This window comes from Prunus persica, chromosome G1 (assembly GCF_000346465.2).
Source record: "Prunus persica cultivar Lovell chromosome G1, Prunus_persica_NCBIv2, whole genome shotgun sequence".
NCBI lineage: Eukaryota > Viridiplantae > Streptophyta > Magnoliopsida > Rosales > Rosaceae > Prunus > Prunus persica.
In genome coordinates, this window is record NC_034009.1 from 3,074,536 (window position 1) to 3,097,767 (window position 23,232).

The window sequence follows — 23,232 nt, forward strand, 5'->3', positions numbered from 1 at the left end:
TGAATTTATTATTTATCCCCTTAAAGTGATTGTATATATACTGCTCTCACATTTAGTTCTTTAGTAATAATCATGTGATCACTTTGTGTGAGAGAAGGGTTGCGATCCATAGACTGTTGTATATGGAAAAGTTAATTTCTCCTTACACCGTCTGTGCCTGACTTTAATTATCAAAGATGATTAGGTCAATGGTATGTTACTAATTGGTGGTTGGATTTTGTAATTTTAGCTTGCCTTTCCCATAGCATAGTGTACGGGTTGTTGTGCACGCTGCAGTGCCAGTGGGTCTACTCATGCATGTATAGACACAGATTGCGCCAAAAATTTGTTCTGCCAGACGAGCCTTGTGGTGATTGTTGTGTTCATTTCTTCTGTGAACCGTGTGCCCTCTGCCAAGAACATGATGAGCTCAAATCTAGAGGCTTCAACCCCTCCAAAGGTTTTAAACTAATCCTACACCACACATATATGTCATCATCGTATAGTTATGACCTTAAATTTATCATTATCGGCATCATTTACATCAATTTTTATTTTGTATTTGTTTTTATGATGTAGGTTGGATTGGGCCACCTACGCTGCTCCACAGATGCCTCCTTCGATGATAAAAATGATCGCCAATATACTTGGCAGACAATTAATGTAGTGTTTGTCTTCGCCATCTCTTTTTGTTTTTGTTTGATGGAATTTGCTTTGTGATGTATGAATATATATTGATGTTGATAAAGTGCGTGTATAAGCGAGGATGTTCCAGATCCAACGTTTTGTAATGAATGTGCCGTCTTTGTTTATATACGTAATTTTGTGTTCGGATAAATTTCTCACATCAACTGGTTTAAGGAGTAAAAAAAGTATTATTAGAACATTGTAATTTGTAATTGCATAAAAGCAAGAATTGGCATTCCTGTCAAGTTTTACACCGTCAAAATATGAATGTTGATCATGATCACCATCTTCCGCAGCAGTCCGAATGGCACGGTGGCCGGCCTTATGACGTGCAGAAGATGCTACAACCTGTAAGAAGTATTATATATGCAGCCAAATTTGAAGGTCTTTTTCTTCAACTCAGAAGATGCTACAACCTGTAAGAAGTATTATCCCTCTGCTCAGCAGCTGAGCTCCATGATGACACAAAGTGTGGCCTTACTTTTTCAATGTCAAGTCACAGCTGCAGCTACCATAACACAAATTCAGCACTTTTGCCATACTTGAACCTTAGATAACTTGTTTACATGATCAACTACAAAGAAAATCCTATAGCTTATGGAATTGTTGTTCACATGACAAGGGAAAGATTTGACATTTCAAAGATCTTAGGTGTATGTTAACAAGCCTTCAAGAAAGACATCCAATGAGCAAAAGTAATACCTTCAATATTGTTTCAAAATCTCAAGCAGTTGGCTTTTAAATTAAGCCTCTCACTCATAACTCACGCACCTATGAGCTCTCAAACTGAAGAAAGAAAACAGACCAAAACAGGGGAGGCAATATTGTGCCCTCTGTGCTTGTGCTTCACCAGCATGGCCTTCAACTGCCACACAAATCTTTTACTAATGAACGACATTAAACATTTGATACCTAGAACCCATTTCACTAAGACATGTGAATCAAACGACACAAAAATAAGAAAGAATAAAAAAGAGAGAGAAATTAAGAAATTACCTTTTCATTGCATTGGTGGGTCGTAGGGTTCTCCAATTACAACGGAAGGTACATGTTGAATTTTACAGAAATCCTCTCCATCTTCCTGAATCCTACTATGGAGTTCTCTAGGCATCCCGAAAATGGTTAATTCCTTGAGATTAGTAAGATATGTCAGCCCATCTGGAAGCGTCGTCAATCCACTACAAAACCCCATTCGCAATCGCCAGAGACTAGGCATGGCTCCTTCCTCTACCCTCCACTCTGTTATTTCGTCCATACGAAAAACGGAAAGAAATTGAAGGGAAGGAAAGCCTCCTTTGGAGAAAACCAGTATCTTTGTATTCTCCTCAAAAACTTCACTTATAAGGAGCAGAGTTGTTAGGTTTGGCAGATTCTCTAGTATTCCCATTTGGTCGTCCTTGAGACTACAGCTACACAATTCTAACTTGGTGAGGTTTGGATAGCTGTGGAGCTCTTTTGGTAGTTCTGCTGTTGGCCCATCCAGCTTCAGTTTGTATATATGACGACAACTTGATACTATTTGATTACCCTGCTCCTCATAACTTGTATTCCTTACAGAATAATAACCGTTGTATACAAGTAGAGATTGGATACGATTAAGCGTGCTGCCTACAGATTTCAAAATTTCCTCCAGATTTTCCAAGGGAAGTGACAATCTTATCTGCAGTTTTAGGAGATTGGTTAATCCAGCAACATCATTCAAATCACAATACTCACTTGAAAGAAAATCTAAGGTCTGTAAATGGCCAAGAGTAGATAGCTTCAGGTTACCGCTTGCTGTGTAACGCCTTGGTAAATATAAATGCCTTAATTGCTTCATTTTCCATATCACATTTGGGATGAACAATTCGACATATCGAACACGGAAATCAAGAGTTTGCAAGCATATCAAATTACCTAGGGATGATGGAAACCTTTTTATTTTGCTATCCCTCACACTTAGAAACCTCAAGTGGACCATATTTCCAATTTCACTTGGCAACTCTACTTCTACTTCATCAACATCTTCAACCTTCAAAACTCTTAGCACTTTGAAATCCGTCAGTGGAGATAGTAATACTTTTTCACTTCTTGGCCTCCATTCTCCTAAGACAAAGTATAATAGAGATCTGACGTGGCCATTTGTTTCATCTCTTGATGAAACCAACCTATCAGCATTCTCATCCAAGTAGATTGCAAGTCTTCGAATTTTCCCCACTGGTGTTGCCTTGGCTACCATAGAAGAAGTAACAGGATTAGTTGCCTTATTTTCCTGCAAAGAATAGCCAATCTGGAGAAAACTTTCCTCTTCTGCCTTTAACAAACACAAGTCTCTTATAAGGTCATGGATCTGACACGTTTTAATTGTCCCAGTTGAACCGCTTCTTCCCACTTGAACCACGCACCTTTCCACCAACTCAGTTAAGCAATTGTGAGCTATATTCTCCATTGTTTCTCCTAGACTTTGTCTTTGTTGTCTCAATGAGATAAGACCTTCTGCCATCCATAACTTAGTTAATGTGCTCACCGAAATCTCACGGTCTTCAGGATAATGGCCTAAATATAAAAAGCATGGTTTTAAGTGGTACGGTAGGTCATCATAGCTCAATGCCAACACCCATAATGCACCTTCATATTCTTGTTCATGACCTCTGCCTCTCCTTATGTATGCATATACATTCTCGTTTACCATCTCCCATTGTTTAATAGTGTTTTTTGTGGAAAGAACTCCGGCAAGCACAATGATGGCAAGTGGCAATCCTGCACAATGTCGAAGCAACTTCCTACCTAATTCTCTCATCTTAGAGTAAATTCCCGAATCTGAAAATAAGCAAAGGAAAAACAGCAACTTGTAGTATGAGCAACCGTACTATGACATAAAATGTAGAAAGTTTATCACTAGTGTTCTTTGTAATATTATAGGTTCGGATTCTATAAAAAGATAATGCATAATGGACAAATGACAAAAATTAAATTTTGACAAACACGAAAAATATGTTTGGGATATTTTTTTCAAGGGAACATACAAATTACAATATAACGATTTGATTTGGTTCGGTTTTGACAAAAATCACGGATGACATCGAACCAAATTGAATCAATTTAAGATGGTTTGGTTCGGCCAGTTTGGGCATAAGCCCAATTCTTTTTCCTTTTTGCATTTTTTCAACATTGTTAGCCCAATTACAAAAAGAAAAAAAATCATAATTGACTAGCCTATTTTTGCTTTCCATTTTCTAGCCTATCAAACCATCCTGAAACTCCCTTTAAAAAAAATAATAAAACCATCCTAAAACTCAACATATAATTAAACTTCAAAGTTCAATAACTAAAATAGTAAAATATTCAAATATAAATAAATTCAAAGTTCCGCATCAAACTTCAAATTCAACATCCATATATGTTATTATCCAATGAGATGACTACACGTGCATAATAAAATATAAATAAATAAATATACAAGTAGATGGTTTGGTTTGGTATAGGCCGGATTGCAAAAACTACAGACCAAACCAAACTATTTACAGTCCGATTAGATTTTAAAACCATTTGACTTTTTCTTATCCAAAATCAAACCAAATCGATAATTACGGTTTGAATCGGCCGATTTAGTTGGTTCAACCAAATTGATGCCCACCTCCTTTTCTAAGTGCTCGACAATATTTGAAAACTGTAAACTCCCAACAATTCTTAGGAAAAAAAAATATATAAAAACCTTTCTATCATCAGATATAGGGCCTTCCAATTTTTGGAATCTCTTGGCCCCTATATAAATAAGAATAGAAAAAAAAATTATATATATATATATTAAGGGTGAGAAAATACCGATATCAGGCCTTCCAAATATTGCTATCTTCTCTAATAGTGCCAAACTCTCATTCTCATTTAGTGGCTGGAGTTTGTGGAGGAAACAATTTCTATTTGGGGGCAAAGCGACTGCTTCATAACGTGTTGTAAGTAATATTGTGCTCTGTGTCTGTTCATTTGGAAATGCAACATTCAAAAAATTCCATGTCTCGATACTCCAAATGTCATCAAGTATCACCAAACATCTCATTTCTTGCATGACACAAAAAAGCTTCTTTGCTATTTCATCATATGTCATTTCCTTAATATCTTGTCTTTGTTCCTTGGTAGCAGAAATGAGTTTAATGAAAATTCCTTCCCAAACATTTCTTATTTCACACCGTTGAGATACACACACCCAAGCAAAACTATCAAAATGCTGCCTAACATTTTTGTGATGATAAACCTGTCTTGCAAGGGTGGTCTTCCCTAAACCACCCATCCCCCAAATAGATACCACTCGATGACGATTTTCATCTTTTACTAAATGCATAACCAATTCTTCAACGTTGTACTCTAATCCAACAACATCACGTTCAATAACATGAGAATAAGTTCGCCTCAGTAGTCGTTGCCTCTCATGCAATTGCGAGAAAGATTCACCTCCAATCTCTGTTGGTACCCTTGCAATATTATAACTTTGCAAACTTAACCTCAAATTAGAAATTTTGGCAGTAATGTTCTCAATTTCTAACCCAATCTTTCGAACATCAACCCCTTCCCTGAAGATGCAGGCAAATCTTCTGAGAATATTCTTGATGCCCCTTTTCTTCTTGGAAGCCACTTTCAAGCCATAAGTTTCAATAACATCTTCCAAATCATAAGCAGCATCTCTAGTTTTGGCAACCCAAACTTGTACTGTTGCATCTTGTCCTTGTCTTGCATCTGCATCTTTGAGGAAGCCCTGCATCAATTGTAGCTCAGTTTGTGCAACCTCAACTTGATGGCTCACTCCAGACAAGAACTTGGCTTCCTGAGTGGCGAAGTCTCCGACCATTTCGAGCACAAAAGAAACAACTGCCTCAGCCATGCTATGCTCTCCTTCTTAACCTCTAGATTCAATTTTCAGATTGATCATCAGTGAAGTCTTCTCTGTACTCTTTCGTCTATGTATGAATTCCAGCCAATCAATTCAATTTCAAGTTTCAACCCAACGATAACTTAGCTTTGTCGTTTCCTAACCACCTCAAGTCTTGTACGTTTAACGACTAAGTCAGTCGTCTCCAATAATTTCCCCGAAGAATGCAACTTATCATCCAACAATTAATGCAAGCTTAACTTCTTCGTTAAATATTGGTCCCCAAAAAAAATCTTCTCTGTTAAATAATTCTTTCATCCTAACACAGCTGTGACATGGCCTGTCGCTTATTCTATGTAAAGTGAATACTCAGATTTAACCTATCGCTTATTCTTATTATAAAAAAGAAAAAGAAAAAAAAGAAGAAGGTGTAAACGGGTACAAAATAGTAATAAGAACCCAGATATAAAACTAGTCTATGTTAAGAATATAAAAAATGTCTTTTTCCATCTTCAACAATATTCAAACGGAAATTTTTTAGTCTATATATTTATTGGTGTTCCCTCTTTCCCACCTGCCTGCTATTTATTGCTTCTAGTGTCCAAAAATTTCTTTGTTTGCATAGTTGAATATTCAATTGTAGTAGCCCAACAACTATTCAGATACGTTGGGAGGAAAGAAACCCCGGGGAGTGGGGAAGGGGAGGGTCACAATCATTGTGGAAATCCTGCATTGGCATAGTCAACATCTTATTACCGTCATGGGTGAAACTACTCCCAGGGCTATCCTGGGCTGTAGCCCAAGGAGATTTTGGGGAAAAAAAAACCGAACATATACATACAAGGAGCTTCAATTGAGGGATTCCACAAATAAGCTTATTTAAGGGATACCCTTATAAGGCCACTTCAAATTGTATTTCACTAATCCAAACCATCTATTTTGTAGATACTCATTCAAAGATCATCTCTACAAAAAATCACTTGAATCCGATAACATTTGACCACTCAATTGAATTATTGAAATTTTAGTACTTTCTTGAAGCAACGTGTTCATTGATTTTGTATGATACAATTGGATATTGAAACGGTTTCTGATTTGTCTAATTTTTTGCAAGGATGATCTATGAAAGTAGACTTAAAAAATAGATTGTTTGGATCGTTGAAAAAAAATTCGTAGGGGACCCTAAAATATGTCCTTCAAATAAAATTATTTGAGAGATCCTATATATATATATATATAGACTCATGCTTCATCCGTCTTCTTCCCTTTGTTTCTTTTCTCTCTATGTAGGACAATTCTTCTTCCAATTATGTTTTGACCTACACTCAAAGCAATTGTCTTTCGCCTTGGATTTTGATCTTTCTCGATCGACCTCTCTCTCCAGACTTTGCTATAACACCTTCACCCTTGTGAGACACCTCCAGGATGTTGAACCATTATGTCATGCGTCAGGATGTCTTGCATGACCTCTTCATACTTCAAGGTTCCCTTCTTGAACATAAGTGTCATTCATCTTCTGCAAGTCAACAATACAACTATTAAAAGTGCTCGCATGCTCCATCATGCTTGCGCCCTCCTCCATCTTTAGAGAGTGAAGCTCCTCCTTCATGAAGAGCTTGTTGGACAACAATTTTGCTGCAAACATTTCTTCGAGTTTCTTCCATGTCTGCTTCGTGGTGTATTCCATTGCATTACACAACACCTCATTAGTTAGATGTTATTCAATGAATCCTTAAGCAAGCTCGTCTAGGTCCTCCCAATTCACATCTGTTTTGGTTGCCGACTTTTTTTCCTTGCCTACCAAGACCTTGCTGCTTAAGGACATGCTTCATCCTTCTTTGCCAAAGTGTGAAGTTTTCCTTGTCAGTGAACGACTTCAACTCCACCTTCGTACTCGACACATATGGTGATTTCTTGTAGGAGCTTTCTCCTCCCTCCTTATCTATTACCATCGCCAACACACCGCCGCTCTTAAAGGTATAAGAGCACTTGGGCATAAACTATACATGTCGCAACCACGACTCTAATACCACTTGTTGTACTAAAACACTCCAAGATCTTGTCGTTGATGGACTACGCAACTATCACACGTTATCAAAACCTAGGGCTAAAGTGCCTATTTATATATCATAGGGCTTTAGTATACAAGGAATATGAAACTTAAAGGATCCCAAAACTAGGAAGAAATCTATCCTAATTCTCAAGGGATCCAAGCTGGATTCGCGCTTCCTGCTCAAGGGCCTCGATCATAGTGTGAATTCATTCTCTGCCGCTCGAGCACCAGCAACTTCTGCTCAAGCGCCAGTGCCTGACTGAAAAACCACCATTTTGCTGCTTGAGCTCCTGCAGATTCCACTCAAGCACCACCCAGTCAACTCTTCTACAACTCTTTGACCGATTGTTTCCTCTTTTCCTTTTGCACCTTTAAGGTGAGCCAACATCAACAACTCAAATATTTTATTTCGTTGTATTTCCATATGAAATTCCTTTCCCGTTCAGCCTTAAGATTTTAGCAGCCATGTATTAAACTTAAAATGGGGCCTTCATAATACTCTTTCAATAAAATATGCGTATAGTCTAGTCCATATCAAATTCCTTTCCCGTCTGGCCTTGAGATTTTAGCGGCCATGTGTGAAATTTACGGTTCATGATCAATCCATGGAGACAGGTGAGTGTACAACAAGGGATTTTGACCTTCCGTAAATAGGGAGAAAGCTCTGACGATATGATTTGTGTGTCTTCAGCTGAAGCAATAGTATGATTGAGAATGGTGATTCTAATCATACTTCTACGAGTCATATAAGATTGAAGTTCACATTAGGGCTTGACTTTTTTTCCCGTGCCCTAATAATGTAACCAAAAGCATTGAGTTAAGAAGGACCGTATTATATTGTAATTTCAACTGAATAGGTTATTCATCTTATTTTATATTGGCTTAGGTAACCGTAACATGTTGCTAGACATCTGTCATGGTTTGTGGAAGCCCTTAATTAATTAGGACATGCCATAACTAGGTCCTCATAATAGGAAGAAATAAAAAGTGGTTTTAATTCACAATCGATTATAGAAGAGTCTAAATCGCCTATTGCCTCGCGGATTAGAACCTAATCTATCACACATCCATAAATGTGAGATATGAAAATTAATTAGGAGATGATGAGAAAGGATTAATTACTTAATAGAGATTAATTAATTAATCATGGCTCAAGAATTGTATTGGGCCTAAAATTAGTTTTAGAGGTTCAAGACCTATTGGGCTTGAACTCATTATGCTTATAAGATGAGTTGTATATGATAACTTAAAAGAAGAAACCCAAGAGGCCCAATAAGCAAGGAAATTCGACCACCATGGATGAAAATGAGTTTGACCCATTTGGATGACTCACATGGGGATAGGTCATGGGCCACCCAATTTAGAGCCTATAAATACATATGGGTTGAGTCATCCTAGGGTTTTGAATGCTTACCGTGTTGCCTTGATTAAAGGGAGAAGTTAACCATGCTGCCTTGATTTTTCTAAATTATGAGTAATTATACGTGATTTGATTTTGTATCTTCTTCCATATATATATAGGTCTTAACCCTATATTTATTTAAGACCTATAAGTTCTCATGAGTGAATATCCCTCTTGTGAAACAAAGTCATAAATTTTTTTTTTGGGTTGTTGTGAAAATATGAATGTTGAAGCTACCACCCCCAGCAGACCAATTGGTCGGCCGGTCTTTTCGGCTGTTGATAATTGTACATGTAAGGTATGGGAGCAGATCTGCTGTCCCCATTTTTCATGTCCCTTCATGTCTCCTTTCTAATTTTTTGACAAATGCCCACCTACTACCCATGTGGATCGAGGTTTTGCTTTTGTACACCTCGACCAAACAAAAACGACCATATATATATTAGTTTTTATTTGACAATTATTACCATGAAATTTGAACTCATAGAAGCAGGGGCGGAGCTAGAATTGTAAAGTTAGGGGGGCCGAAGTAGAAAATATAAGTATATAAAATACCTAAGTCTTCAATAATTACATGTTTAGAGCAAAATATTTCTATTTTGGTCATGTTAATTTGTTTTAGAAGGAACTTTAACTTAAATTATAAGTAGTTTATTACAAATTCTATATGTTATATATAATATAATAGAGAAGAGATAAAAATTTTGGGGGGCCAAGGCCATTCCGGGTCTAGGAGTGGCAAGAAGAAAAAGTAAAAATGTCTATGGCACAACCCAATCCTAGGAACGAAATGGCAAAGACATGAAAAGAATTAGTTGTAAATTATATGCGTCGAAGTATATAGATATGTGTCAATTCAAACTCTACCTCAATATGCGTGATTAATAATGTAATCCAACATCTTATTTAAATACGTATATGGATAGCATCAAACTTATCCGTGTTGACCTATTCTTATTATAACTCAATTGCTCTAACACTTAATTTTTAGTCCAATTAACATATTCCCATTGTTGCTGTTGATGATTTGTTTTATCGTTAAGGAATTTTTTTCTTTTCATTTTTGTTATCTATATGGACCTTGCCAGTGTCTTTGTTAGAGGATATCCTGGCTGTCAGTAATGGGTCAACTTAACATTAATTTTCTCGAAGATAAAACAAAACATGGCCTGCTCTACCATGAGAAGAAGCATATATAATTAATCAATGTCACAGGCGAACTGCCAAAGACGTTGTCTCTTCAAATGTCGTTGGATGTGGGGTGGGGGCTTGTGGTGTATAAATAGAAAATCTTGGGAATCTGGTAACCACCAACACTTAACATTTTTTCTTGGATTTGTTCTGCATTGCATTTGAAAAGAAAATTAATTTGTTTGCATTGCGAAAGCATGAAAGTTGAATATGGCCATCGCCCTCAGCAGTCTAAATGCTCGAGTGGTCTTTGTAACTGTGGAGAAGATGTTACTACATGTAAGATATAAATTCTCTCTCCAGGCAAAATTCAATTTGTCTATTATAGTTACCTGACAAGTTAGTTTTTCATTCCAAAATACCAACAGTAACATTTTTTAGCACTTCTTTTATAAATTTGTACATATATACATCTACTCAACCAAGCAATTGGTGAAATTGATCTTGTGGTGTAGGTTGCATGTCATGCTTTCTCCCATGCATCACCTTCGGCCAAATCGCGGAAACTGTCGACGAAGGACGAAGTTGTAAGTATCAAGACCAAAAAGATTTCCCAAATCTATAAACATGGCGAATTTATTTTTTCTCTTAAAACGTTTGTACATATGATCACTTAATGTGCGAGAATGATCGATGTATACAACTGTTATTGTATATGAAATAGTTAATTTCTCCATGCGCCCACTGCACCTGACTTTAATTATTAAGATGATTAGGTCAATGTTGCGTTACTAATTGGCGGTTGGATTTTGTAATTTCAGCTTGCGTTACCCATAGCATAGTGTACGGGTTGTTGTTCACGATTCAATGCCATTGGGTCTACTCGTGCTTGTACAGAGAGAAATTGCGCCAAAAATTTGGTCTGCCAGAGGAGCCTTGTTGTGATTGTTGTGTTCATTTCTGCTGTGACCCGTGTGCCCTCTGCCAAGAACATGCTGAGCTCAAATCTAGAGGCTTTGACCCCTCCAAAGGTTCTAATAAACTAATCCTACGCCACAGACATATCTCGTCATCGTATAATTATGACTGAAATTTATCATTGTCAACATCATTTGGTGCTACATCAAATTTTATTTTGTATTTGTATTAATAATTTAGGTTGGATTGGGCCACCAACTGCTGCTCCACAGATGCCTCCTTCCATGTTCAAATGATCGCCAATATACTTGCCGGACAATGTCTTGTTTGTCTTCACCATCTCTTTTTTATTTTTTATTTTTTATTTTTTTTATTTTATAAATTTATGGAATTTGCATTGTGTTCCTTGAATTGATGTTGACAAAGTGTGTGCAAGCGAGGATGTTCCAGATTCAACGTATATGAGGAACAATATTGCACTGTATGTGCTGTTTTCCCAGCTTATTTTGACATCTCTTTCTGCTGTCAAGTTTGCAACACTTTGCAGAAGGTTGTAGATGTCACAAGATACTAAAACCTGTAAGAACTATCCATTATATATGCAGCAAAAGAGATGTCAACACACGAACATTTTTATGCTGAACATTTTTATGCTCTTTTTCTTGAACTATTGTTTGCAAATTTGCGTATTTTGAAGCTCACAAAGCGGAGGCATCAGCTCAGGAGCTCAGGTCCATGATGATAACTACGTATCTAACTGCATTATCATGCTGCTGCTCTAGAATGTAATTATCCCTCCAAAATAGAATTTGCTTCAGTTGAATTTTTCGCTTTCAAAACTGATATTTCCATTAACACAAAGAAACAAGTCTACATCAAAGGATAAACAACACTACCAATCAAACAATCACAGCAAAATCCATTCCAAAGTATTTCAATTCCTACAAACCATTAAATTTTCAATTCCCAAATCCTAGGAGTAGTAACAATCTGACAAGCTCAGCCGATTCCAGCTCAAATTGATGGGTTTCCCTCGTTAGTGGAGGAGAGAAAAAGAAGGAAAATAAATATTAAAATAAAATAAAATAAAGGACGGGAAATTTTGAAGAAAACGAACGGAAGAGAAAATAAGAAAAACTCTCTCGCATGCAAGGCCACCAATTTGTCAGGAACGTTGGCTATAAAAGCAGCTGCCTTCCTTCAGTTCAAATCATCCTTTAGAAAACCAAAACATAGAGAGTTTTGAGAGATAAGAAAACCTCACTTGTGTGAGAGAGAAAGTCCTCTTGAGAGAAAAACCAAGAGAGAGTTTAGCCACCGGTGTTTGGTGAGATTATTTTTGTATTCCCATTATTTTTCTTAGTGAAAGATAGAGTGTTAATTTTGTCCATTTTATTTACACAAGGCTGGGAGAAGTCAGATCCTAGGAGTGCCATATTTATTTATTGGCTCTTTGATTTTTCGCAATCTTTCCCAACAAGTGGTATCAGAGCTTTGGCTCAAAAATTATATTCTTGTGTAATTTAAGATGGCGGAGTCATCGTCATCATCATCAGCAACAATGTTAAAATTGACTGCATCCAATTACTCCATTTGGAATCCAAGAATGGAGGACATCTTTTACTGCAAGGATTTGTATGAGCCCCTTCAATTGCTGGGAAAAAAACCAGCAGGGAAGTCAGACGATGCATGGAGCATTCTGAATAGAAAAGTTGTCGGACAAATCCGACAATGGGTGGATCAAAGTGTGTTCCACCATGTGGCACAAGAGACGGATGCATACAAATTATGGACAAAATTGTCGTCCATGTACGAGCGGAAGACCACTCAAAATAAAGCATCGGTTATCTGACGGTTGGTAAACCTTAAGTACAGAGATGGTCGAAGTGTTACCGAACATCTCAGTGACTTCCAAGGTTTGATCAACCTGTTGACGAATATGAAGATGGTGATTGATGATGAGTTACAAGTACTAATGTTACTCAACTCTTTGCTTGATAGCTGGGATACACTAGTAGTATCCTTAAGCAATTCAGCTCCTCAAGGCATTCTTACATTGGACATAGTTAAAGATAGCATGTTCAATGAAGAAGCAAGGAGGAAAGAACAAGGTGTAGTTGCCGAGTCAGAAGCCCTCGTCTCAGAGTATCGTGGAAGAACTAACAATAGAAAATTCCACAAACGAGACAAGTCAAAGGGCAGGTCAAGAGTTAGCTCGAGAGGAAGGTCCAAGACAAGAAATGACCTAGAATGTTACCATTGTGGCGGGATAGGCCACAAGAAGAGAGAGTGCAGGTTGTTTAAACGAGAGCAAGATAGAGGTAACGAAAAGAGTGATGCCAGGCACACGACCGCAACTACCTTTGGTGGAAATGAGGTAATTATTCTATGTGGTGATGGTTTCATTAACTTTTCCTCTCAAGATACATGCTGGATAGTGGACTCTGGTGCATCATTTCATGTCACCTCACGGAGGGACTTCTTTACATCTTACACCAAGGAAGATTTTGGTAATGTGAAGATGGGAAATGACAAATTGTCCAAGATCGTGGGAAGATGAGATATTTCCCTTGAAACCAACACAAGTTGTCACTTGGTCCTCAAGGATGTGAGACATGTTCCAGACATGCGTCTCAATCTAATCTCCACTGGATTACTTGACGATGAAGGATACATCAATGTCTTTGTTGAAGGGAAATGGAAACTCAGTAAGAACTCTCTTGTCCTAGCACGAGGGAAGAAGGATAACACCCTATACATGACACATGCAAAAGTCAGTAATGGGTACATAAATGCTCTCGCAGAAGACTTAATCGAGCTATGGCATAAACGGCTCGGTCACATGAGCGAGAAAGGGCTGCAAATTCTAGCCAAAAGAGAGGCACTGACTGGGATGAAGAAAGGCATGCCTCTAAAATCATGCACGCATCGCTTGGCTGGAAAGCAGCATAGAGCTTTGTTTCAACATGGTCATGCACAAAGAAAACCCAATGTATTGGATGTTGTGTACTCTGATGTTTGTGGTCCTATGACCACTAGTACTCTTGGTGGTGCAAGATATTTTGTTACCTTCATTGACGATCATTCCAGGAAGGTATGGGCTTACGCACTTAGAACAAAAGATCAAGTGTATGAAGTGTTCAAGCAGTTTCATGCTAGCGTTGAACGAGAGACTGGTAGAAGCTTCAAATGTATTCGCACCGATAACGGAGGAGAATATATGGGGTCATTTAGAAACTACTGTAGAAGTAGTGGAATCAGGCATGAGAGATCTGTTCCGAAAACTCCTCAGCATAATGGCATAGCTGAGAGAATGAACAGAACAATTGTTGAAAGAATAAGAACAATGTTATCTCGTGCCAAGTTGCCCAAAAGTTTTTTGGGGTGAAGCCCTGATGATTACGGTTGATCTAATCAACCTTTCTCCTTCAGCACCTTTGAATGGTGATGTCCCAAACAAGTTCTGGCCGGGAAAAGACGTTTCTTACAATCATTTGAAAATTTTTGGTTGTAGAGCTTTTGTTCATATTCCTAAAGACGAGAGATCCAAGCTCGACGCAAAGTCGAAAGAATATATCTTCGTGGGATATGGGAATGAAGAATTCGGTTACAGGTTATGGGATCCTGTAGCTAGAAAGATTATTAGAAGTAGAGATGTTGTCTTCTTTGAAGATCAGAACATTGAAGACATTCAAAGAGGTGATAAACCTAATAATCCTAGAGAATATCCAGCTAATTTGGATCCAGTTCCTTCCCCATTGGAGCACAATGACAAGCGAGATGAATCCAATGATACTGATGATCTAGCTAGTGATCCTATTATAAATGAACCAGTTGATGGTGACATGAGTGATGGTCATACAACTGATGGTATAATAGATGATGCAGCAGATGAAGGGCTAGAAGCACAAGCCGATGAAGAGCCAGCGGCCGAATTCCAACCAAGAATATCGACCAGGGTACGGAGACCTCCGAGTAGGTATTTTCCAGATGATTACGTTCTCCTAACAGACAGGGGAGAACCAGAATGCTATAAAGAAGCATTGACTCATGATCAACAAGATGAGTGGTTGAAAGCCATGCATGAAGATATGCAATCTCTGTATGAGAACCACACATATGATCTAGTGAACCTACCAAAAGGTAGAAGAGCACTTAAGAACAAATGGGTGTATCGATTGAAGATGGAAGAAAACAACTCTAAGCCCAGGTTTAAGGCAAAGCTAGTTGTGAAAGGTTTCAGTCATAAGAAAGAATTGACTTTGAAGAGATTTTCTCACCCGTAGTGAAGATGTCATCCATACGGGTTGTACTCGGTTTGGCTGCAAGCCTAAATCTCGAGATCGAACAGCTAGATGTGAAGACAGCTTTTCTTCACGGAGATCTTGAAGAAGAAATCTACATGGAGTAGCCAGAAGGATTCAAAGTCAAAGGAAAAGAAGATTTGGTATGTCGGCTGAAGAAGAGCTTATATGGACTCAAGCAAGCGCCTCGATAATGGTACAAGAAGTTTGATTCCTTCATGATTGAACACAGATATCGAAGGACTACTTCAGACCATTGTGTATTTGTGAAAAGATTTGATGATGGTGAATTCATCATACTTCTTCTCTATGTCGATGACATGTTGATCGTAGGACAAAACAGTGACAAGATTAGCAAGCTGAAGAAAGAGTTGAGCAAGTCTTTTGCTATGAAAGACTTAGGACCCGCAAAACAAATCCTCGGTATGAGTATATCCCGTGATAGAAAAAATCAGAAGTTGAGGTTATCACAAGACAGTTATATCGAGAAGGTACTAAAGCGGTTTAACATGGATAAAGCAAAACCAGTTTCTACTTCATTTCCTAGTCACTTCAAGCTTAGTTCAAAGCAGAGTCCCACATGTGAGAAAGAAAAAGAAAACATGGCTATGGTGCCATATTCCTCAGCTGTTGGTAGTCTGATGTATGCAATGATTTGCATGAGGCCAGACATAACGCACGCAGTTGGCGTTGTAAGCAGATTCCTGTCTAAACCAGCAGAGAGTATTGGAATGATGTGAAGTGGATTCTCAGATATCTCAGGGGTACTTCCAAAATGAGTTTGTGCTTTGGAGGTGGAAAGCCTGAATTGATTGGCTACACAGATTCAGACATGGCAGGAGATCTTGATTCCAGAAAATCTACTTCAGGATACCTGATTACATTCTCAGGGGGAGCAGTTTCGTGGCAATCAAAGTTACAGAAATGTGTTGCTCTATCAACTACGTTCATTGCAGCTACTGAAGCATGCAAAGAAATGCTTTGGATGAAGCGATTCCTACAAGAATTAGGGCAAGAGCAGCACAAATACATTTTGCATTGCGATAATCAGAGTGCGATCCACTTGAGCAAGAATCCGAATTTTCACTCGAGGTCAAAGCACATTGATGTGCGATATCACTGGATACGTGATGTGTTGGAGTCAAAGCAATTACAGCTTGAGAAGATCCATACTTATGACAATAGTTCAGATATGATGACCAAGTCCTTACCTAAGGACAAGTACGAATTTTGTAAAAGAGCAGCTGGACTGCTGGAGCCCTCCACCTAAGTCGGGAGGGGGAGATTGATGGGTTTCCCTCGTTAGTGGAGGAGAGAAAAAGAAGAAAAATAAAATAAAATAAAGGACGGGAAATTTTGAAGAAAACGAACGGAAGAGAAAATGAGAAAAACTCTCTCGCATGTAAGGCCACCAATTTGTTAGGAACGTTGGCTATAAAAGCAACTGCCTTCCTTCAGTTCAAATCATCCTTTAGAAAACCTAAACATAGAGAGTTTTGAGAGATAAGAAAACCTCACTTGTGTGAGAGAGAAAATCTTCTTGAGAGAAAAACCAAGAGAGAGTTTAGCCACCGGTGTTTGGTGAGATTATTTTTGTATTCCCATTATTTTTCTTAGTGGAAGATAGAGTGTTAATTTTGTCCATTTTATTTACACAAGGCTGGGAGAAATCAGATCCTGGGAGTGCCATATTTATTTATTGGCTCTTTGATTTTTCGCAATCTTTCCCAACAAAAATGTCTCAAACAGTCAAACCTGAGCAAAAGACTTCATCAACCAGTTAGCCAGCCTTCACAGCGTCGCACAAGTGTGGCACTACTTTTTCAATGTCAAGTCCCAACTGCAGCTACAAACATGACCCATTAAACATTTGACACCCAGAACCCATTTCACTTAGAAATGCGGAAGCAAACAAGACAAAAATTAGAAAGAAGAAGAAAAGAAGAAAAGAAAAAAAAGAAAAAAAGAAATTAAGAAATTAAGAAACTTACCCTTTCATTGCATCAATGGGCGGTACGGTTCTCCAATTACAAGGGAAGGCACACGTTGAATTTTACTTAAATCCTCCCCTTTATTTCTGAATTTATAGAGTTCTCTAGGCATGCTGAAAATGGTTAATTCCCTGAGATTAGTAAGATATGTCAGCCCATCTGGAAGTGTCGTCATTCCACTGCTCATATCACATGAGTTCAAACAATTTTGGTTTGACATGTATGAGGTGGACTACGGTGGCAAAGTTATGATAGGGGACGGCTCGGTCTATAGAGTCGAAGGAACGGGTACAATTAAGGTGAAGATGCATGACAGCGTGGTTAGGACATTAGGTATGGTTAGGTACATACCAAATTTGAAGAAGAATCTCATCTCCCTTAGTACTTTTGATAAGAATGACTATTCCTACAAGGCCATGAGAGGGAAACTCATAATCTCAGAGGGTTGACTTGTGATAATGAATGGAAAGATTCAACCTAACTGCCTGTATCGAATATGTGATACAACGGTGACTGGTGGAGCAACTATATCTATAAAGAATGACTTAGATGATGATACTCAGCTTTGGCATTTGAGGCTAGGGCATATGAGTGAGCGAGCAATGCAAGAGTTGCACAAACAAAAGCTTCTAAAGGGAGTACACAGTTGTAAACTTGATACTACAAATATTGTACCATGGGGAAGCAGCCAAAGGTGACATTTAAGCTATAATACAAGGAGAATAGGAGCATGGGAGTGCTTGATTATATTCACTCGGATGTGTGGGGGATATCAACGGTCAAATCATTAGTTGGAGCTCGCTACTACGTCACATTTTTGGATGATTTTTCTGAGAAGGTTTAGGTCTATTTCATGAAGGAGAGATATGAGGTCTTCACCAAACTCAAGGAGTGGAAGGCAGAAGTACAAAACCTTACGGGAAGGAAGATCAAGATCCTAAGAATAGAGATAAGGAGGAGAATATAAAGATATCAAATTTCTGGAGTTTTGCAAGAGCGAAGGTGTTAAGAGGCATTTTACCGTGAAGAAGACGTCTCAACAAAATAGAGTCGCAGAGTGAATGAATAGAACTTTCATGGAGCCTGAGAGGTGCATGAGGATTCATGATGGCTTACTCGAGGAATTTTGGGCTGAGGCGGTTATCCACGCTTCCTATTTGGTTAACCGGTCTCTATCGAAGAATATCGATTTCAAGTGTGGGAAAGAGGTATGGTATAATAAATCTATTAAGTATACTAATCTTAAAGTTTTTGGATGCAGTGCCTATGCTCTCATACCTAGTGATGAGAGAACCAAGTTGAAACCAAAGTCTCTTAAGTGCATATTCCTCGGCTTTGAGAGCGGTGTGAAAGGTTTCAAGTTATGGGATTCAGTGAACTGGAAGAAAATACTCAATATTGATGTTGTGTTTGATGAAAAGACCATGTCTATGATCAAAGTCAAGAAACCGGAGGCGAATGAGAATGTTGTTGGAACAAAGTCAACCGTTACAATTTCACCAAGTATGAGGGTGTTTGGGGATACTCCAAGTATGCAGCCAGTTGAAAACGTTTATGAGGTGGTGGAGTCTAATACTGAGGTGAAAGAATTTGAGAAACAACAACAAACTCAAGATAAAGAAGAAGAAGAGGCTCAAGATCAGGTGGAAACACACCATCTATAGCTAGGTACAGGCCTAGGAGAACCATAAAACCTCCTCAATGGTTTGGATGGGAAACAGATGCAGTTCACTATGCTCTAAACATGAGTGAAGGGGATCCAACCACGTTCCAAGAAGTAGTTTAGAGTTTAGAGTGGGAAAGTTGGATGAGTACTATGATGGATGAGATGAAATCTCTACACCGGAACTCTGTTTGGAAGTTAATTCATAAACCTAAAGATCGGAAGGTGATCGGCTGCAAGTGAGTGTTTAGGAAGAAAGAATGAATACATGAGAAAGAGCCAACTAGATTCAAAGTTCATCTAGTGGTCAAGGGGTACATACAAAAGGAATAAGTTGATTATGATGAGATCTTCTCCTCGGTAGTGAAGCATACTTCTATATGGTGACACAATAGGACATGGAGGTGGAGAAAATGGATGTGAAGATGGCGTTCCTTCGTGGATATGTAGAGGAAGACATCTACATGAGTCAACCTCAAGGGTTCATTGAAGCAAGTAAAGGAAATCTAGTTTGTAGGTTGAAAAACTCTTTGTACATACTCCAACAATCTCCAAGACAGTGGTACAAGCACTTTGACACCTATATGCTGCTAATTGAGTATAGAGGATGCGAATCAGATTGTTGTGTGTACTCTCATGTGTTCAAGGATGGGAAGATCATCCTGTTGTTACTCTATGTGGATGATATGCTAATTGCGTGTCAAGATATGTCAAAGGTCCGAGAGTTGATGAGTTTACTTGGGAAAGAGTTTGACATGAAGGATCTTGGTCCAGCAACAAAAGATCCTAGGAATGGAGATAAGGATAGACCAAAATTTGGTCAAGTTGTGGCTGTAATAAGGCAAGTACAAATCTAAGGTACTTGAAAGATTCAACATGTTGGATTGCAAGCCCGTGTCTACTCCTTTGGCCAATTACTTTAGACTAAGTGCCCAATAAAATCCTTCTAATGACAAGGAAAAGGATGAGATGAGTAAGGTACCGTATGCAAGTGCGGTAGGGTGTCTCATGTACGCAATAGTTTGCATACGTCCCGACTTAGCTCAAGTCGTGAGTGTGGTCTCAAGATACATGAAAAATCTAGGCAAACAAAATTGGAATGCAGTGAAGTGGATTTTCTTGTGTTTGAAGGACACTAAGAAGTTTAGGATTTTGTTTGAAAGACAACAAAGAAAGGCATGTGTGTCGGGTTATGTGGAAACAGATTATATGAGGGACTTAGACAAGAGGAGATCTACTACGGGGTTTGTTTTTACTTGTGCTGGAGGACCGATTAGTTGGAGAGCGGTACTCAATCAGTTTGTACCTTGTCTACTATCGAGCAAAGTATATGGCGCTAACGGAAGCTTCTAAGGATGCAATATGCTTGCAAAGATTGGCGAAAGAGTTCGGGATAGCTCAAGACTTGGTGGTGATTCAAAGTGATAGTCAAAGTGTTATATGCTTAGTCAAGAACCAAGTGTTTCACTGAAGGTCTAAGCATATTGATGTATGGTACCATTGGATAAGGGATTAGGTGAATGATGGGGAGATTGCAATGGAGAATGTTCAAACATGTGAGAACACTTCGGATTGCTTAACCAAGCCAATTACAACTAAGAAGTTCAGACATTGTATGAGCTTGCTCAATCTTGTTGCATGCTAAAGATTGAGGTAGAGCTCTTGGGAGCTACTAGAACGATTTCCAAGAGGTTTGAAGAGGTTCTAGGGGTTAATGATTTTCATGAGGTGTTTAAGGCTCGCTAAGGCAGAGATTGTTGGAGTTGGCTCGCTTAAGGGTGCACAAATAGGAAGTTCGGAGTAGAAATGACCCGTCTTCAGTTCCGGAAACGACTGGTTGCCCAAACCCGAGAGTAACAAATTAGTCTCTATGCAAAGTGACCGGTCACTTTGCTAAAAAACGACCGGTTACCACATCCTCGTGGTCTTAGCGTGTTTTGGAGTTTTACCTGGGTTTTGGGTATTTTGCTAGCCTATTTGGGTTAAACTATAAACAGGCACTTTAGCACTAGGTTTTCATAATGTGAGAAAGCTAAGGCATCAAATTGGTAACCGAAGGGTTTTTTTTTTTTTCATATTAGTGAATTTCTCAGGGATCACCACGGTCTTAGAGTGTTTTCGCACAATAGGCCCATCCAACTTCAGTTTATATATACGGCGACAACTTGATACTATTTGATTAGCCTGCTCCTCATAACTTCTGCTCTTTACATAATCGTTGTATACAGATGGAGATTGGATATGGTTAAGTGTGTTGCATATAGATTTCAAGATTTCCTCCAGATTTTTCAAGGGGCTTAACACTCTTATGCTCAGTGTTCTAAGATTGTTTAATCCAACAACATCTTTTAAATCACAGTACTTACTTGACAGAAAATCTAAGGTCTGTAAATGGCCAGGAGTATATAGTTCCAAGTTACCGCTTGCTGTGTAACACTTCGGTAAATATAAATGTCTTAAGTGTTTAATCTTCCATATCACATTTGCGATGAACAAATCAAAATATCGAACACGGAAATCAAGAGTTTACGAGCATATTAAATTACAAAGGGATAATGGAAACCTTTTTATATTGATATACCTCACACTTAGAAACTTTAAGTGGGCCATATTTCCAATTTGACTTGGCAACTCTACTTCTACTTCATCAACATCTACAACCTTCAAAACTATAAGCGTCAAAGAAAATAATAATACTTTTTCATTTTTTGGCCTCCATTTTCCAAGGACGGAGCATTTCATGGCCATTTATTTCATCTCTTGATGAAACAAGCCCATCAGCATTTTCATCCAAGTAAATTGCACGTGTTCGAACTTTCCCCAATGGTGTTGACTTAGCTACCATATCAGAAATAAAAGGATTAGTTGCCTCATTTTCCTCTTCTGCATTTAACAAACACAAGTCTCTTATAAGGTCATGCACTTGACAAGTTTTAATTGTACTAGTTGAACCATTTCTTCCCACTTGAACCAAACACCTATCCACCAACTCAATTAAGCACTTATGTGCTATATCCTCCTCCTTCATTGATTAGAGGATCGCTTTAGTAGGTTTAAGGCAATAAATCTTACATTTTACATCATTCGGTCCTAATTACAGTTCACGCTTATATTTTGTTTTTGTATGTAAAATTTAGGTTGGATTGGCCACCAACTTCTGCTCCACAGGTGCCTCCATCCATGCACAAGTGATCTTGATAATACTTTGGCAGACAAAGACCTGTTAACAATTTTTTTGTTTGTTTAATTACTCAGTTTTAGGAATAAATGGTTAATTTGTATTCTTCATGTTTGAAATTAACAAGGTTGACAAGTGTGTGCTTAAGAGAGTGTTTTCCTGTCATAGCAAATTAAGATCCTTCCCACTACTCCCTTTTCCATAATTTCTTTATTAATTCCAAAAATTCCAACCATCATCGATAACATATGAACATGTTAATATTAATAAAACAATAAAATGATAATTAACAACATGTAAACACCCAATATCAAGAACCTTAATCAATTTAAAATATCAAGTATAATATAGTTCTCATGAAATTTAATTAAATCATTTTTTATAAAAGCTCCCCCAGAAACCCCCAACCCCGATTCCAAAGCATAACTCCAAATTAGTAAAACACAAGCAAAGCTCTCTATCTCCTCCAATGTCATATTTCCTTGCATCTTTCTTTCACTTTGTCTTTTCCACATTTCTTTTCTTCTCTCTCTCTCTCTCTCTCTCTCTTAGAGCCCTTCCACTGGTTGCCCCCAGTAGGGCAGGACAGGGCCTAAGCCCAGGCGAGAGCTTCCAGCGTGCCAAACTTGCCTAGGCAAGTTGCAAGTCCCACAAAACCAGGCCAGCCATCAAGCGAAACCAGCTTGAGCTAGAGCCCAAAGGCAGCTAATGCCAGCCTGACGTCAGCACCTGAATTTAAAAAAATTTTACTGTTGGAGCGTGCCAACGTTAAAAATAATAATAATTTGAATTTACGCGCGTTGACGCCAGGCTAGCGTCAATCCTAATGTCAGCCAACAATAACACGCCACGTGGCGCATTTTGGTCACTCCGATCGTCTTAAAGAACTATCAAAGAATATGAAAGTAAGGCTGCCAGCTATAAGAAGGAGATGACAATTGACAACACACTAGGTGATAGTGCTTCTAGGTTGACTATAGTAAAGTAGAATGATGAAAGTCGATTACTACAACTCTTAAACTTAGAAGTAAGTATTATAATTAAATATATAAAAGTATAGCAAAAATATTTATATGCTACGGA

The 23,232-nt window shown here is 38.3% G+C and overlaps 1 protein-coding gene across 3 annotated transcripts; it reads right to left on the reverse strand.

Annotated features, from left to right (window-relative positions):
- Positions 686-6,077, reverse strand: LOC18793173 (putative disease resistance protein At1g50180). Of its 3 annotated transcripts, none has more exons than XM_020563324.1 (3): positions 4,471-6,077; positions 1,663-3,465; positions 686-1,531 (listed from the first exon to the last, which is right to left on the reverse strand). In XM_020563324.1, exons 1-2 carry the CDS (start codon positions 5,519-5,521, stop codon positions 1,667-1,669), a joined length of 2,850 nt encoding a protein of 949 aa, XP_020418913.1. In that variant the 5' UTR covers positions 5,522-6,077; the 3' UTR covers positions 686-1,531; positions 1,663-1,666. The 3 variants fall into 3 exon arrangements, with proteins under 3 accessions (XP_020418913.1, XP_007226231.1, XP_020418918.1); XM_020563329.1 differs by lacking the exon at positions 686-1,531 and having other exon boundaries at positions 2,195-2,326; positions 2,437-3,465; XM_007226169.2 differs by having other exon boundaries at positions 686-3,465.

Excerpts from the sequence above, each read along its gene's own strand:
- LOC18793173 (XM_020563324.1), bottom strand. The coding sequence starts at position 5,521 with ATGGCTGAGGCAGTTGTTTCTTTTGTGCTCGAAATGGTCGGAGACTTC. Across the intron at positions 3,466-4,470 it reads ATTTGGAAGGCCTGATATCG|ATTCGGGAATTTACTCTAAG; the intron begins GTATTTTCTCAC and ends GCTTATTTTCAG.